The sequence below is a fragment of the Ostrea edulis genome, chromosome 2 (genome assembly GCF_947568905.1).
Source record: "Ostrea edulis chromosome 2, xbOstEdul1.1, whole genome shotgun sequence".
NCBI lineage: Eukaryota > Metazoa > Mollusca > Bivalvia > Ostreida > Ostreidae > Ostrea > Ostrea edulis.
Genome location: NC_079165.1, coordinates 11,292,308 through 11,311,577, shown reverse-complemented (window position 1 = coordinate 11,311,577; position 19,270 = coordinate 11,292,308). Strand labels below are relative to the sequence as shown.

The 19,270-nt window shown below is 34.0% G+C and overlaps 1 protein-coding gene across 2 annotated transcripts in view; it reads right to left on the bottom strand.

Moving 5' to 3' along the window:
• Positions 1-7,982: 7,982 nt before the first annotated feature.
• LOC125679062 (uncharacterized) overlaps positions 7,983-19,270 on the bottom strand; it is a 39,063-nt gene continuing 27,775 nt past the window's right edge. Inside the window, exons 13-25 of one of the 2 annotated variants that reach the window (XM_056156099.1) lie at positions 18,840-18,941; positions 17,847-17,986; positions 17,370-17,516; positions 16,073-16,167; positions 14,506-14,624; positions 14,288-14,419; positions 12,449-12,627; positions 11,373-11,525; positions 11,081-11,208; positions 10,659-10,921; positions 10,412-10,481; positions 9,805-10,001; positions 7,983-8,628 (exon numbers count right to left, since the gene is read on the bottom strand). In XM_056156099.1, coding sequence (XP_056012074.1) covers positions 8,351-8,628; positions 9,805-10,001; positions 10,412-10,481; positions 10,659-10,921; positions 11,081-11,208; positions 11,373-11,525; positions 12,449-12,627; positions 14,288-14,419; positions 14,506-14,624; positions 16,073-16,167; positions 17,370-17,516; positions 17,847-17,986; positions 18,840-18,941 — 2,003 coding nt within the window. In that variant the 3' untranslated portion in view covers positions 7,983-8,350. The remainder of the gene's footprint in view (positions 8,629-9,804; positions 10,002-10,411; positions 10,482-10,658; positions 10,922-11,080; positions 11,209-11,372; positions 11,526-12,448; positions 12,628-14,287; positions 14,420-14,505; positions 14,625-16,072; positions 16,168-17,369; positions 17,517-17,846; positions 17,987-18,839; positions 18,942-19,270) is intronic. The other variant, XM_048917969.2, reaches the window with a different exon arrangement.

Below are 19,270 nucleotides of genomic sequence, written 5' to 3'. Positions count from 1 at the left end.
ATTTTTGTTTTAGAAAAAGGTAGGTTTTCCTACCTAAAATGGTATTTTTCATATATATTGCCAATAATATATCTTACTTGTTGAACAGTTTTTAAAATAAATCCTAACCTCAATTTTTTATTGGTAGCCTCAAAAGAATGAAAAAATGTGGGGTTTCTTCTTAAAATTTCAATCTTTAACAATTATATTTTTTAAAAAACAAGATTTTACCCAAAAATTAGAGTCAAGGAAAGAATATATTCTGCTGTCGAAAGTTTTAATCGAACATTTCAAGGTTGAAATTTGAAATATGAAACATCTTTACTGTATCTTATATGAAATGGGCCTTTTCTTCAATTTCCAGTTTTTAGCGATTTTCATGAAAAAACACATCATTTTACCCCAAAATTCCAATTTCCCCATTGAAATACAAAAGCCAATTTTTAATACATGTATGTTGTTTGCATGTGTTTTCTTGCATGAATAATCAAAATTTCATTTCTGTTGCAATTAGTTTGAGGTTTTGCTCATATATGGCTAGATTGACTAGACTTTTATGAATATAACTCTAGAAAGACCTAGCGCGTTATCATTTTACCAAAAATTGATAGTGGATATCGTCCAGGTTCACCAGAAACCATGTAATTAAATAGCGTTTTACCCGTGAAATCGAATTATTGAAAAATATGAATAATTACAATGTACAAAAAAAATGTAATAAATCTTTCCTATCTTTACTAAAATAAAATACAATAATTCACATCGTAACCAGATGATGTCAGCCAATCAAATCGCGTGATACAAACTAATTGTTTTTACCCTTAATCAATTGCATGAGATGAAAGGTTTAATGGGGTAATATATGTATAATTGGTCATGACATTTTGATGTTAAGTGACTTCACATTCTCAGTGTACGTGATTGAAACATTATTTTATTCATGTATATGCATACATCTAGGTAATAAATGTCTTTGTACATACATGTAGGTAATACATACATAAATAGGATTGTGCAGCACACCCAATGTCAAATAGGTCCTACCGTTCGTTTTCTTCTCTTTTTTTGCAATTATTTCATAAATATGTAAATACTCAGGATTATGTCTCAGTTCTATTTTAGTACTTTGTACCAAATTCGATAAATGTTGTTGACCTGGGAAAGAATGAGGAAACGTAGATGACCCATTAGATGGATTAATAATTACGGGATAGTTCCTCCGTTCATGGCAGTATACAAAAACAGTTTCGCACTAAAAATAGTATATCTTTATTTACAAAAAAAACCGAAATACATGTTGAGTTGATGACCCACAGTGATCTCAGTATAGGGGCTATAGTAGCGTTATTTTCAACCATCTCTGGCGTGGAAGACATATCGTCATAAATTTTCAAATCTGTAGTCAAAAATTAATATAACAATTGCAAAAATGTCATTCGGACCAAATAAAATACAAGGTGGACAGGAGAGTCAAGTATTAAACTTTCTTGATCGGTAAAACGAGATGAAATTACGTTTTGTCAGTTACAAATTGTGAGCGTTCGTGCACGTGGACACTGATGTTTGTAAAAGTATATGTAACCGAGTGTAATGCGCTCTACAGGGAACAAACCTATCGGCGACTGTGCTGATTACCCAGTCTAACCTGTAAATGACCTCTCTTAACCTTACATGAGAGAAGCATATTTATTAACTAAATTCCATATTATTCATCATATTGATGAATATATAAATATTTACACGGAAACCGCTATCTGCAATGAAATCATTGGATAAGGAACGTGTAATGTAATTATGTATTCTGGAAAATACCTTATATATAAATATATGTTTACAAAAACAGCACATGGTGTGGCTTTTCATTACTACTAATTAAGTGTCAATTGTGAAAACTAAGGTATAGTATGCTATATTTTTCGCTAAGATTCGGTCTCAAGATGGAAAATTTCTTAACGTATCATGGTCTAGATTATTGTAGAATCATTCAATCATATAGACGGCAAAGTTGTAAAAGTTTCGTTTCAATGTAACATTTATACGGTACTAATTTTGATGCACCAGATGCGCATTTCGACAAATAATGTCTCTTCACTGATGCTCAACCGAAATGTTTTAAATCCGAAATAACAATGAAGTTTTAGAGCTATTATAGGCAAAAACAGTGTGCCAAAAAAGTAGAGTCAAATTCGTCTAAGGATAAGAGCTATGCATGAGGGAGATAATCCTTAATTTTGAAATGAATTTCTAAATTTTATAACAGCAATTAAATATACATCCGTATAACGAATTGTTAATGCCGTATCGTTTATTTCTAATATATATATATATACAAACACACACACATATAGTCCACTCCACTTATATTGAAGTCGGTTATATTGAACTATCTGTTATATTGAAGTTACAATATATCCCCAGTAGCAATATTTGTGTAGTTGAGCATTGGTTATATTGAACTTTGGATGTAGTGAACAATTCAGGTTGGTTCCCTGAATTTCATTATATCCGGAGTAGACTGTGTATATATTGAAAATGTTTGAGTCAATTTTCTTTCAATCTATTAAAAGTCGGATCTGCACGATTTGCAGAATCATGTGAATTTCAAACATGTTATTTCGAACAAAATATTTTAAGACAATATATTGTCAACATATTGTATATATTACGTTATCTTGTTATATGCTTACTACTATATTCAGTTATATATAGTAATTCCACAGACCTATCTTTCATATTACACTTTGTATTCGTTCGCATGTATGACGTCTTACAAATGTTATAATTAATGTGTGATTCTAGTGTTTTATAAGTTCTGATGATATGAATATATGTTTACAAAACAGCACTTGGTTTGGCTATTCATTACTACTAATTAATATTTCAACAAAGTGTTTAGAGTTTTTCTATATATATATATATATATATATAAGAGGTTTTCCTTCATTGCCCATGATATTATTTTAGTGGTGCTATGTTGTCAATAAATAATGTGTATGCAATCGAAGTAAAAAAAAAAGGGGGGGGGGGCAACTATATGCCGTAATCATGATTACTGTAAATACATGTAATTTCTATAAATAAAATAATGTTATACCGATATACGTCATTCGATTGGATATCATTTTATCACAGCTTTCTATCACAGAGCATTGGCAAGGTGAGTGAGAATACGAGCCGGACACTATGACCTTGTATCCAATGAAACAAAAACGTAGGAGATCCTGTCTACTTTAATTCGTTATGTATGAATTTTTTGAAAACCTAAAAATACACGACCTTTTACGCGAATTTTATAATTATGCCAATCTATTTCTTTTCATTTTAATATTATAACTTTATCAACTCTGTATTTCTTATTTCACCAGATGACCACATTAAGAAGCGCCCTATACGTTGCCGTTCTTATCTGTCTTCCGGTTTGCGTCACAGGAGGGAACTATGGGAAAGGTGGATACGGAGGAGCCATGTTTTCAGCTGATTCTATGTACCCCATTTATCCGGCATTGTTTCAAACCCCGGTCAGTGACCTTTCTTACCGTACGCCGTCTTACTACAACTACTACCAGCCTCCTCTCAGTTACTACCCCTCATATTCCGATCACTACACATACCAAAGAAATCCCATCATTTTCACGAACCCAGGCGGAAGCTACAGAACAGGAAGTATTTTCCAGTTCCTGTTCATATGTAAGTAGATGTACAGTTATTAATTACTGCGATACGTTGACTGTATGATTATCTGGGGTTAATATCTGAAGGAATGAATAGGGCAAAAAATTGTCGTTCACTCTCTTTTGTTCATAGATATTCAAATTCATCACATGTCCAGTTCAAGATACATGCATGAATATCATTAGGACAATAGGAAAATTAAGGTTTTGATCCCCGGCCGTAACAGTCTTTCAAATAGTTAACTTGGAGTCGTAAATATACATTGTAGGTAGCGGCTGTTCCTTAATTTCTTAGAACTAGAGATGAAACTCACATGTTTTATATATGAGATTTCAGAAAACAAAAAAGTTCAATACTTTATCAAACATTTGCAGCGAAAAAATGGGTGATATTTTCTCGAAGAGACGTACGATGTAGACTGTACAGCATTTTGATTTATGTAGCATTCGGGTTAGAAGGCTACAATGAACTTGATTTTTAGATGATATTGCAAAACAAAAGAAAAAAACAAAATTTAATGTTTCTATAAGTAATAATAGAGCCAATAAAAACCATTGTAAACGACTTTGATTTAGAAAAAATGTATTCTCCTGTTCATTACTATCTTCCTTGGAAGACGGTATATATAGCTGATGTATTTTACAGTCTTCGGAGAATGCACTTCCTTTCTCTTTGTGATTGGTAGAAAATTTATTTATTTCATTGGTTGAATCTCTGTTTCAATATAATATGCTGGTGATCTAATTTACGTACGACTTTTACAATTTTACACAAGATTTCCAATCTTGAAAAACAGAGAGAAAACGAAGAGAAGAAAATTGCAATATATTCAAACTAATGCTATAATCTAATTCACATAGCAAATATAAAAATCGCTTCTATGATTCAATAAATAACAGAAATGGTCTGTTTGCACGCAAACCTTAAAATTCTTCTCGAGAAAAGTTGGGGAATTTTCAGCTATGTAGTACAATTTGTTTCTTGCTGTATGAAAAATAAATAAAATTTTATCAAACACACTGAACATCTGCTTTTCACTGTTTGATTGAGGTTGAGAAGAAATGATAATTCAAGAAAAAAGTACTATACAGTAGCTTCTAGCAGGTGTTTCTAAAAACTCTAGTATCGTACCCAGTATGTGAGATTTACAATTTTGAAAAATGTTTGATTATGTGGTCGTTTGATAAAAAAAAATTAAAATACTTAAAGCATGTGGTACATTTATATCAGTTTAATGTGTATGGAAGACAGTAAGCTTTTAAAAAGTTATAATAATTGTACTTATATATTGAATTGTCGTTTTGATAAGTTATACTTGTAATAATATTGGCTGTTTACACAGTGTTCCTGGCTTCTGTGTTAGCCCCCATACTCATTACGTCTCTATCGATGATGGTGAACAGCGTCTGAGGAAGAAAACTGGTAAGTGGCTACGCTATATTTAGAACTAATAAATCAATCTAGTTTTCTTAGAAGATTTGCTATTTCAATACGTTGGAGAAGATGCATATTGTATACCATTTTATCTGACATATTCTTATAAACAATGTGTGTAATATCAAATTCAGAGTCTGATTTATTGATTTCAAAGAATCGCTGAATCTAAGACTACAAAAGAATCCTTTCATATTGCTATGTACTGTGGTTAGATTTTAAGGATGTGGATCTTTGGTTCATGTCCGCATTTTTCGACATGTGCTTATTGAATCATTCAATAAGTATAAATAGTAGAACCTGAAATAAATATTTTATAATATCTACAAGATTATTTACCTAGAGCAGAATCATTGGTAGAAAAGGCGTTAAAAAATAAATATATGGAAGGCACTAGCGGATGAAGTTTTAAACCAGAGGTCCATGGCCCTTATCAGTCACTTGAGTATTGACGTATCACTAGTCTGATGGGTTATCAATTCTATATTTTTTTGTTCTGAACGTCTAAGCTAAATAATAATATTCAGCAGCAATATTAAAATATATGAATGGAAATTAACATTGTTAATGAATAAAACTTTGTCGACATATCTAAATGTTTAATTAAGATTAAACTGCTAAATTATAATATTCAGCAGCAATATTAAAATAGATGTGTTCTTTCAAAAGAAAAGTGAAAATAACGATCAGGGATCAATCTCCTACATCCCATAAAGAATACAAAATTAGGAGAATTCATGTAGAAGAATACATTCTGCCTCATAAGAATATAAAATAGGTTGGCTAAGAAAGGAGCACAATTCGTGCCCACTGGGAATTCCGTTGGAAGACTTGATCACCAAAGACCACGTACATGTATATACTGTCAATGAGGAACTCTGACATCTTTTTAATATCAGCTTAGGAGTACTTGTGCGTTGAAACAACGTGGTATCTACCATAGTAATTGATAAAGACTAAATCACTACGAAGATTCTGACATCAACATGGTATCAAATCCTCTACCCCAGGAATTGTGAAATTTACAAGTTTGGTAGTCCTTCTTGCTCTTCATAACTAAACTTATACATTTAGTCTTCCTTACGGGTGCACAAATAAAGTTTTCAAAATTTGGTCTATTTTTTGCCCTGTACCTAAAGCCCCGGGGGTGTTGAAATCCTGAAATTACAATGTATGTCCCCTTTGTCCCAAAGATACTTCATACCAAATTTGAAAAATATTGGAAGGATGGTTACACTTATCAAGAAGTAAAAAAGAAAGTGCCCAATTGTTAACGGACGACAGATGGCGACGGATGCTGAATGACTCAGGTAAACTGGAGATATTTCAGTGCGCAGGTTTAGGTCCGCGCCCCAAATTCTTTATGACAGTAAAGAGCATCTTGAATTTTCTAACATTTTTAATATGTATATGGATTTCATCGAATGCTTCGTTATTGTTTTCATTTGTTTTTAAATATATCGGCATAAATACACTAAATTACAACTTAATTAGAACTCGCGGACAGAGAATATCTGGAAATTCCAAACAAACGTTGTACCATGTTGTAGTCTTGTTCCATGTAGGAAACATTGCCCTTTCAGTTGAAAATGATTTAGATAAAATCAGAATTTCATATTTTGATTACATGCAGAATCAAGTTTACTTTGTTTTCATATTGAATATTGCATAAAATGAAGACAATTAAAACAAGACAACGGCATTGTATTTATCCATTTTGTTTTATCTTCAGACATCTAGCTTCTACTGGATGAGAAAGATGATGATGACCAGTCATAAACCGAACATCATTCCACAGTTTTGTTTGTGTGATGTCCTTCAACAGATCGCTTTGATAATTAATGGAAATAATTCGATAATTGATCATTATTGTGTAAATCATATGAAAATATTTCGAAAGAAACCTTTCTTAAGTCTTATCGTATTTAAAATTTAGTATATTGCAATATGCTTCAAAAAATCTACGAAATGGTAGATAAGATTTTTTTCTGTCAAACGTCCAGATGGTTAGAAGAAATGTGACGTTTGTTAAACGGTTTTAGGGTGGCTGTTAAGGTCGTTTTGGGTTCGGATTTGACTGACGCAATATATACTTAACTGAATAAGGAGGGTTTTTTATCCTGCTATTTGATGTAACCTACAGGATCATTTCGCCAATAAGATGTATATCTAATAGCGAAGGAGCAAAATCAGATTACTGTATAGATTTATGGAGAGGACTAATAGAGACAATGCCTCCTACTTATGTTTAATGATACAATGTTGTTTAAATCAAATTATTTACATGTAAATTTGCATTTCTATCCAAAAGAAAACCCGAAGAGTCACTCACACAATTCTGATTCGTCAAAACTTCAGTACTGCGATATTTCTTGTTTGACGTTCCGTTCGAATAGATCCCACTCATGTAGAAACGTTACCCGGATGAAGGTGAAGTACCACACATTTGACTTCTATGTGGTGCTTCCGGTCTTAGCAGTTGGGGTTCTTATCTGCCACAATATGGAACCTCCGATTTTAAGATCATGTCCCAAAGACCCGTGCCTTCTCATGACAGTATTGAGAATCGAACCCAGAACTTTTCGTTTGCCAAGCAAGCGCCCGAACCACTGGGCTAAATGGGATTTCTTGGCACGATGATTTTGACTACGGATTACTCCGTTTACCTTATCAAGACATAGGGCTCATGGTGGGCGTGACCGGTCGACATGGGATGCTTACTCCTCCTAGGCACCTGATCCCATATCTGGTATATCTAGGGGTCAATGTTTGCCCAACTCCTTATTTTGTATTCCTTATAGGGGTTATGAGATTGATCACTGTTCGTTATCTTCACCTTTCATATTATACATGTAATGACACTTTCTAAAGGCCACGTCAATGAGGAAGACTGTATATAAATATGGGAAGAAATATCAACATTTTATCAACATGAAAGTATATAGCATATTTCAAAATACAGGTAACGTACAGTGGCCATTTGACAGAGAAAATGAAATATTAGAAAATGTTATTTCTATAAATAACTGTTAATTTCTGTTTTATCATTCTATACGTAGGATTGACGGTCATATCGTATCCAACGAAGAAGTCAAACCGAGGCTTGCTATCCTTCTTATACATCAGCATTACGTGTTTTCAAATCTTCCAAACAAGCCCTTGACGTGTAGCTTTTCCGTTTTACAGAGAAAAATCTTAAATCTTTCAAAGAGTTTTACATTCATATATAATAATCAAACGTATATTATAAAGAAAAAAATGTGTATTATTTTAACTCGGTGGACGCCGTATGACTGTCATAGCTAGCATTATTAAATTTTAATGGCGCATTCCCCGAGGAGTCACTGGTCGCCTTGTATTTCTTTTGCCTTCCTTCAAATCTCTTGCAACATAACTTTTTCCAGTTATATCTCAGTTTCTTTTCCCTGGCGATGAAAAGGATGAAGATGATGAATCCCTGAAACGTTGTTAGAATGGTAAAGATGTAACTGAACACGACTCTCGCGTCCTCTATAGCCAATATACCAAATGTCCAGCTCAATCCTGAAAAGGTTGAACAAAATGAATAGGAGGAGAGAATAAAAATGCTATATATATGTTTAATAAGAGAACATCGGAACAACTTTTTCTCTCATATACGTATGTAAGATACAGATATTCTATGAAAGAAAGGTATGTAAGATATTTCTATCTTTCATATCACGTGACGTTTATCTTACATATCCCGTGACGTCATAATCAATACACAACTAGCTTGCAACTTGCCTCGCCTCGATTGACGAACACTAGCGTCTGCAAAGCTCTTGTACAAAAAATTACAGATTGTAATGTCCCTGATAATCTCCAGGTGTATGTGACCGGACAAAAAATTACACATTCCTTGAACAACTACCGCACACTCAACAACAGTCACAAATTCCTCATACACCTATGTCATCCGGCCCGGTGCATTATGCCAGTTCACAGAAACCCAGCCCACACGGTCTATTAGTTCTAAGCCTACCTCCACATTCACTCTGTCAACGTCTACTGTCCGTGTCTCAGGTGAAATAAGTGCCTTCAATGTCCATGAGACTCGAGTCCTTGCACGCGTGGAAAACGAAAGTCTAGCCATGCCCATATTCACCAACAAAAACCACTTGGAATCTCTCTTCACACACTCGTCATTAAATAACTGCTCAATTAATATCAATATTAATGCTCCTCTAAGAAAAAAAAATGTGCAGTTGTGGATTCATATTCTGATTAGGTCTGTCAAAATGTTTCGCGCTGATGGACTGTCGAGTTACGTCACGCATCACCCTGATTATTGATTTATTCAAAGAGGAATAACTCTAATATCATTCACCTATACACTCGTCGCCGAGTTTTTGTCGGCAACGTAGTTGCCAAAATTAAGGTCGTAGAATTCAATTCTGGTGTTATTTTTGATGTACAGCGAAAAATTAATTAATTGGAAAATTCTCAAAATGGCGTCGCTGGGCACAAGGAAAACGGAAAACTCTAGAAATATGAGAGAAAAATACTCTCTTATGAGTTGCCATGAAATATTAAGGTGATTCCACCCTCGGGTTTCACAGCTTTTTTGCAACCCTCGGGTGGAATCACCTTATATTTCATGGCTACTCATAAGAGAGTCTTATAATCTTCTTGTTGATAAGAGAAGACGGTGAATTATATTTCCAATTTCCATCATTGAATGGTTTCATAATTTGATACCTAAAATAATAAATATTGATATAGATGCCCTCAAATTCATCATAGCCCTCTTGGATTCGGACTGATTGGACTGCAGAGTCTTTGAACGAGTAAGTAAAGTTTTCAAAACCATGAAGAAAATGATGCAGTTTATGAGAATGATCAGTGCCACAGGTATTAGAAATGCGAAATAGAAAGGTGTTCGGGACATCCAGCAACTGTAACATAAAGATAGATTATTAACATAAAAATAGATACAGTGACATAAAAATAGATATAACAACATAAAAAATAGATACAGTGACATAAAGATAGATACATTAACATGAAGATAGATACATTAACATAAAACTTTACATTTCTTTATAGCTTATAAATTATAATGATAGTCATTTCTTCATGAATGCGATGCAGTTCTGAACAATGCGCGTAGGAATCTTGATAAATATAACACGTCTGTTTTAACGTCTAGGAATTCGGACAGAAATGAAAGCAGAATCTAAATATCATTCTTAAAAACACGTAAGGATGTGCACTGCAACGCTTCACTCTACCATACTTTCATGAAGCGTGATAACGAAATTTACTTATGTAGAACATATAACTATATACGATAAGTCATACTTACTAATAGGTTCCTCCCTTATATAAATCATAATCCACTGCTAGAACAATGATTACCGGCAGCAGAGGCAAACCTGGACAATTTAAACAAACAGATGGTAATATGACTTTTTTTTTCACAAGAAAAAGTATAATGACATATTCAACTAAATGTCTTCGCACAAGGAAGCAATTGAATTTTACAGAGGCAAAAGTAAGTTTACAATTTTCCCGTATTTACTAAGATTCAATGATCTGTAAAATTAACTTACCCCAGGCTGGGATGGAGGCCTTGAGCATGAATCTGGGTATGTAAGTACCCAAGACGCGTACAAATCTTAGATACTGAAGAAAACCCTCAACTAACATCCACATGAAGGATACCAACAGGAAGTAGTGCATTAGCGCCGCCACAGCTATGCAACCATAGTAACTCTCCGTGCGTTCCATTCCCGCCAAAAATATAATCATTGAACACAGTAACGCTAAAGCGAGGTTCAGAAGGGTTTGTTGTCCTCTTCCCTGTCGTAGCGGCCTGTAATAATCATTTAAAAACTCGTAAAATATTCACAACGTAAACGACGGGATGGAGGACATTCGGACTTTCAATGGCCGTTGCACATATGTATACAAATGATAAGATATCCTTTAGAATCATCCATTTGATTTTAAACATATATGCAAAATAACCTACTTGAAAAGGATAAATGACAAGACTGTGAACCCTAGTCCTATAATAGATAAACTGAGTCCGATGATGGTAATGACAGAAAGGGCTAAGGTGTTGGCTGGGTCAATGATATCATCTTGACCTTTAATATCCTACATGAAAGAAATATAGTGAATATATTGCATAACTCATGGTATAAGTTTTAGAAACTGTCAACGAATGATGTCGTACTTTATATCACAATAGTTAATAGATATTCTTAGTACAACATTTGCATATTTAAAATTTTTGTCGTTAGTATACATGCATAACTTACCAAAAGAATGGCGAAATTTGTCAGGTGGTCACATTGACATACGACCCGTCCATCATCCATAACTTCCGTTTTCTGACAGCCGTTTGTGGACCATCCACCGGAAGTATCATACAAGGAGTGATTCCAAAACCCACATACCGATTCTACTGTGTCCTGCGTATGTGAAACATATTTGCACGTATCAAAACGTAAAACATACCTGCATGTTTATTAGATGCAACGAAATGTAGAAATAATCTTGACAAATGTATTCCTATTTTGCAATTCACCAACTCAAAAAGTTTACTTCCAAATCAGCTTTTATTATTCATTACAACTTCTTTTCTAAAATACAGAACTTCACAAGTGTAAGTGCTCTTTACATTCTGGAAATAATATTTGAATTCGCTTGTATCAACGAAGTGCAAGCTATGAATAAAACTTTTCATTTGATAAAGAATTTTACAACAAATGAATTAGTGCATTTTATAAATCGATTATTACAACAAATAAATTAGTACATTTTATAGATCGATTATTACAACAAATAAATTAGTACATTTTATAGATCTATTATTACAACAAATAAATTAGTGCATTTTAAAGATCGATTATTACTTGATACCGTGGTTCAATCAATTTTTATGGGTATCATATTTCATAGTCAAAACGCCATTTCTTTTGTTTATGAATTCATGGGGACTCCGGGCTAGAATAGGTCCTCAGTACCCCTTGCTTGTTGTAGGAGGCGACTAAATGGGGCGGTCCTTCGAATGAGACCGCAAAAAACGAGGCCCCGTGTCACAGGAGATGCCGCACGATAAATATCCCTCCTTGCTCAAAGGCAGTAAGTGCCGAGCAAAGGCCTAAATTTTGCAGCCCTTCATCAGCAATGGTGCCGTCTCCATATGGGTGAAAAATTCTCAAGTGGGACGTTAAGCAATTTACAATCAATTCATCAATAGTGAAATGCCCACATTATCCTTTAAGCTCTATTGTACTAAACCTGTTACACCACGAAAATCAAGAAATTTGTTTATCATAAAAAACTTAAGAAATCAATGTTAATATGCTATGATACAATTCATGTCACATACATTTATGGGCTTATATACGGAGGTGACGAATTTGCCTCCAAGGTCCGTGACAACTTTTCCCTCTGTAACGAGAGTCGCTGACCACACGTTTCCATTCAGCTCGTATCGCTTGTTGTTTGACCTCACTTGGAACAATTTCGTATTTTCGTAAACTGTGAAGAATGCTTTCGTTTTGTTTCCTGTAAAGTTTAACGTGTAGAAAATTGTTCTCTGACACAAAAACAAAGAGGTCTACCCCTGACCAGAAATTACGTGTATTAGGAATATTATTCATTAAAAAAAAGAATCCATACCTTATTCAATTCTGGATATTCAATATATACAAACTCGGAATTCAAGATATACAAACTTGATATTCAATATATACAAACTCGATATTCAATATATACAAACTTCTGTATAACATTTGTTTCATTTTCTTTCTCATGCAAGGTGAAGATAACGAACAGTGATCAATCTCATAACTCCTACAAGCAATACAAAATAGATAGTTGGGCAAACACGGACCCCTGGACACACCAGAGGTGGGATCAGGTGCCTAGGAGGAGTAAGCATCCCCTGTTGACCGGTCACACCTGCCGTGAGCCCCATATCCTGATCAGGTAAACGGAGTTATCCGCAGTCAAAATCAGTGTGCCAAGAACGGCTTAACAATCGGTATGAAACACGTCAGACAGCATTTGACCCAATGCGAGGTTGTATTGACGAACTAGATCGTTATAACGACCATAGAATTTGCGAAATGCTGACTTCATTCGAGACTGTTGAAATCCCTGTACCATCAACTTGTTTGTCAGTAGCTTACCTCGATTTAAAAACTGACTATACCCAGAACAAGCTCTTGCATATCGAATCAGTTGAGATATATAAACACCATATGTAGGTGATAATGGAATATTGCTACATAAATGTGGGAAGTTGACGATGGAGAAGCTGAAATCATCCCGTTTGTCATACAGTTGAGTTGTTAGTTTGCCGTTAATGTCTACTTTCAATAAAATATCTAAGAATGAAGCAGAAGTGGACGACTATGTGGTGTCCTTTATTTCGAGCTCACAGGGATATATCAAATCGACATATGAATGAAAGCTATCATTGTTAATAGACAAAACGTCATCGATATATCTAAACGTCGAATTGAAGGTCACAGCGAGAGATTTTTTCTTCTCACGTAAAAGTTTTTGAATAAATTCTGCTTCATATGAATATAAAAACAGGTCAGCTAACAAAGGAGCACAATTCGTGCCCATGGGAATTCCAACAGACTGTTGGAAGACCTGATCACCAAAGACCACGAAGATATTGTCAATGAGGAACTCTAGTATATTTTTTATTTCAACTTCAGAGTACTTGTGCGTGGAATCAGAGTGGTGTTTAACAAAGTAAGTTTTTGAATGACTGATCACTAGATATGAATATTTCCGTTTTCCGTTTTTGTTGAAGAAGCAACTGTCTATGATGTCAAAAAGTCTAGTCTTTAATTTATCGTGAGGAATGGTCGTGTATAGTGTTGAAAAGTCAAAGGTTTTAATGCTATTGATTTGGGAAAAATTCTGTGATTTCAAGTTCAATAAAAGTTCTTTAGAATTTTTTAGAATCCACATTTGATTAACACCACTTCTGGCATATGTAGTCGCACAGTAAGTTTGAAGTTTCTCCTTCACAGCTGTTAACATTTTCATTTCATGTTATTCATTTGGATTTGTCTGTCCTTTTCCTGTTATGTCTATTACTTTATGCTTTATAGGTCCTTAAGGACATAAAATTGGTTGCTTAAATCTCATGATATAGACAATTTTGTGCATTACGTGCAGAAACGGGAATATTCCATAGACTCACCTTGAACGGAGACTTCCGGAAGGACAATCCCGGCGTTTACAGTAGATAAATTTGAATATTCCTCCGCGGTAATGAGATTGACAGTCTCATTCGACAAGTCAGCATTTCCATCCTTCTTCTTTACCTGAATCCCTGTAACGTATCAATATATTGTTATCAGTACCTTCACCGGAATATCGTAACATTTTACGACATACTCAGTAACATTGCCTCCTTACCTACGACGGACGGAGCGTCGGGAGCAACAGCAGCTACCGCATATCCCGTCTGAAAGTTCTGATACAGGGGTCCGTTAAAGGCTGTATTCCTCGTAATCGTCTCCACACTCTCTATTATTCTGCAGTATCAGAGTATAAGCTATTTTAAAAAGGTGTTGCACAGAAGCGGTAATATTCCCTAATCGGAGCTTTGTGCCTGGTATTTAAACACCAGTGACGTAGAACTTACCTTCATTCCTATTCTAACTCTTATTACGTATTTGCCATTTACATACTTGTGGGATTCCCCAGTACTAAGAACAAGTCTAAAATATTTTATGTGTCCGTACATAGTCTAAACATAATTTTGAAATCGTGAAAATTAAATTGTTTTAATTTTTCTGAGTATTAGCCACAATGTATAGGGTTATGAGTGTATTAAATATTCAATATTCTATAATACTACAGTCTAAAAGCTCTTTTACTTGTATGCATTATTTTCTAGAACCATCTTTACATAACCATGACCCCAAAACAAAATATGGGAAGTTTAATAAGCATTAATAAAGTTCCACAATATTCCAAGTACATGCACCTGAAAACATTGATTACCATAGCAATTTTCTACTGGAATACATATTGTCAAGTATCCATTCAAACTGTTTAACAGTTATTTAACGGCCTTGACTTTTAAAACACAGGTACATGTATCACATGCTGTTTGGCGTGTTTGTTGCGATTTCCATTCACAAATTAACAGTGTCTAGGTTGGAATTTTATTTCAAACTCGGCATATTGTAAGTGTGCTTCAATAAAGAAAAATCTAGATGGAAAACGTAAAATTGAAAAAAAAAATAATCTTGTGTCCATAAGGGATTCGAACCGGTCGTTAAAAAGGTGACTTCTTCACACTTTGAATTCTACGACCTTATCCACTGAACCAAGCAGTAGAACTTAAGTGCAAATGGAAAATTAACGTACAGGTGAAGATGAAAATGATATCAGTGAAATCGTTTCGATTTTTTTTTTTTTTTAAATTTACCAAAAAATGCCCCCGTGAAACAAAATTTCAAAGCGACAGTTTTGTAGTGGAAAACTCGAACATGTTTATGCTAAATTCATTTTGTTTCACGGAGGCAGTTTTTTCTGAAATTCGGGGATACCCCTCTATATTAACGCTAAAAATCATATAAATCCCTTATTACTTGATTTAAGCTCAAATCATTTTGGCTAATCCTTGTTAATACACGCTTTTAAACTTATTTTCAAAAATGTTTGAATCAAGACACGAGTTCAAGTTGATTTTATCATATATTTGAATATTTTTATTTCATCAATATCTCACGCAACACCTTTTAGGAAATTAACATGAGACGTGCAACATCTTCTTTCTGTAAATGAAGGGTGAAGATAACGAACAGCGATCAATCTCTATCTATATTTAAAACACCACTAAAAAGGCCAGGAATCCTGTTTTGTTTTCAAATTTGATATATGTGCATTTTGAGTTTCTTTCTCGGAGATACTGCATTTTCTCAAAATAAGAAAGAAAAACAGTCATGTCAGAATGAATTCCTAAATTGTTTACCTTGTTGTACTGCTGCCAATATCATGAGCAGTCTTTAGTATGCTCTCGGGGGCTTCCAACACGTTCGTAAACGTTTGCAATACATCATCCAATGTCTGAAAAGGAATTCAACACAGATTGAAATTCAAAATATAGATGTAGAAGAGAGTAAGCGATCATTGATTTCAAAAATCCAACTAGACTTTAGAATCGTTTATTTTTCGTGGGTTAAATTCCACATGTCTTTCGGATATGACCTCCCTTGTCGCAGTAGACGTTGGCACGTTAAACGACCCTCGCTGCTACAGTCAATAGCGCTTAAGCATAGGTCGAAATTAGTGATACTTCACCGACAGCTGGTGACGTCTCAATATGAATTAAAAAATATAGACGAGACGTAAAATATCCACCTAACTAATCACAACTAACTAATCACATAGAAGATTTCCCCCATATTGTGGCGATATGTGGATCAGATGATACTATGTAATATTCTCAATGAAGCTATTTTACCTTCGTTGTTTCTTTACTTCTACATCCCGATCGTTTGGTGGAGGAACAGTCACCATTTATTTTTTTTATTTTTTTTTTTTTTTTTACGCCTGAAGCATGGCACGGTCTAAATGCAAGCGGAGCTCGAACCCATAAACTTCCGGTCACGAATCGAACGATCTGACCACTGAGTCACCGTGACTTGTATTACAAGATATCAACTCATAAACAAGGATTGATCAACATTTGGGCACTATTCTAAGATGTTACTGTATTTTTATCACTTGGTGATAAGCAGCAAAGCTAAAGCCATTACTAAAATCAGCAACATGAATTATCAATGAGTGATCATTAAAAGACAATTATTCATCATCAGTCAATATCAGCTAAAGGCAGTTTCCTGAGTTATTACTGGATAACAATTTATAAATTGGTCAACACTTGGGAAATTTCATAATTTATCACTAGATAATGATTGTTGGCCAGTCAACACTACGCCTATAGTAGTTGTGTAAACTATTACCAGAGAACGATTCGAGGATCGGTTGACACTATGAAGTAGTGATTTCATCACCCCTTGGTGGGGTTCTGAATTCACGAAACGTAACCACAAGTTACAAGTAAACAATAAAAATAAAAGCGAAATCTATTTGTGAACCTATTAAGACCTGGCAAATTTGACCTTGATAATATTAATCATTCAAATATCTTCGGTCTTTCATTTTCTGAGTTATGATGTCTCCTTGTTAAAGTACAAGAGTTATGGATTAGAGTTGTGAAATCAATCTTCCCCCAATCTTCAATCTCGAGGGCTTAAAAGCCATACCTGTACAGATATTGATGGTATTTTGGCAATATTTTGTAGTATAACTGCGATGTAGACCACATCTGGAACATCAAGCTCCGAGGAATTGCTAGTATGGTTAGCGACATCGGCAGCAATGCTCTCAATGTTGCTGGTGTCTAGAGAAATCTGGAGGATGTAACAAGATTCATTATCCTCGATTGCATCGTATGTGCTCATGCTAGCTTTTAACAAACATATTGGTCGTCTTAAAGACGTTTTCAACTGTTTTAAAATCTCAATAATTTTTATATCTACATATGTATGACGTCATGTTGTTGGTCCACTACTTAAAAGGAGTATTTGATTCGGTTTTAATGGACAGTGAATAGGTACTCGAGAGGATTATGATAGAAAGGACACAAAGTGGTTAACAGAAGTTTGAAAATTAAATCATTTTTCTTTGATAAGTTCATTAATAATATCAAAAATTAGCTGGAAAATAAAATTGTCGATTACCTCTGATAAATTTTTTAGTGACGTCATTGTGAATATTGAATCTAAAAGGAAACGACAATTAGGATTCACTGACACGTGACGGATCTCAGCCGGGGAGGCAGTACTGGTGTAACAGACGCCCGTCAACAAAGGCTCGAAATCTGTAAAAATGAAAATAAATTAGATAAAAGACTATAATGTTCAATAAAATAAAGACACGAGTACTAAAGCGATGACGCACAAGTACCCCACATTATGTTTGTTAATGTTTTAATTTGCCATCTTTTTAAAATATAAATCGACTTGTGGTTACCGCAGGAATTCGTGATATATGACGATCAAAACAACCACAGGCGTTTAATGGTTGCTGTAAATGAATTAGGGTTTCCACCCCGATGTATCCTCATCAAATTCCAAAAGGAAATCCAATGTTCTATAGTCGTTACAAAAAGTTAGTAAGGCTATAATAGAATATTGTGTGTTTTCTATTTCACTCTCAAAACATTAGGTATGTAAGGTAGGTAAAATATTTCATTTCTTCATTTTATTAAAACGTTTTATTTGAAATCTTAGTTTTTTTTATACGATTTCAATTCTCGGGTCTATATAATTTACATACATTACAAATATTTTTCACACATTTTGAAGATCAATTATTTTTTTTTTATTAATATAGTAGTTAAAATGTAAGTCAGAGAAAGCCGAATGCAAAGAGAAAAAATTCCAGTTTGAAAATTCTTTTATATATCGTCAATGAAATATTTAGGGTCGGTGAAACATATATATACCAGTGATACATATATTTACGGGCAATACATATATTTCCCATTGATAGATATTTACCGGTGATACAGCCTTTTACCGGTAATACTTATATTTCCTGATGATACAGATATTTACCGGTGATGTAGACTTATACCGGTAATACATATATTTACCGGTGATACAGACATTTACCGGTGAAACATATATTTACCGGCGATATAGACATTTAACGGTGATATAGATATTTACCAGTGATACAGATATTTTCGGAATAAGTTGTGGACCCGTTTCCAACTGCCTGAAAGGTAAAACTCGATTGAAAATCTGGACTGTATCCAATGGTACAGATCTCTAAAAATTCAAAATAAAGATTAAAAAATTATACAACCATATAATATATATGCCTTGATGTTCATAGAATTATGATTAAATAATCTAACAACAACCCCCCCCCCCCTAATCTTTAGCATCACATACTACTCTAATAATCTTTACCAACTTATTCTTCTTATAATATTTATTAACATATTCTCCAAATAATCTTTATTAACATATTCTCCTAATAATTTTTAGGATCACATATTTTCCTTATAATCTTTCTTAACATATTTATCTAAAATTACTAACACACAATCTCCTTATAATCTTTGGCAACACAATTACTGTTCTGTTACAAAAAT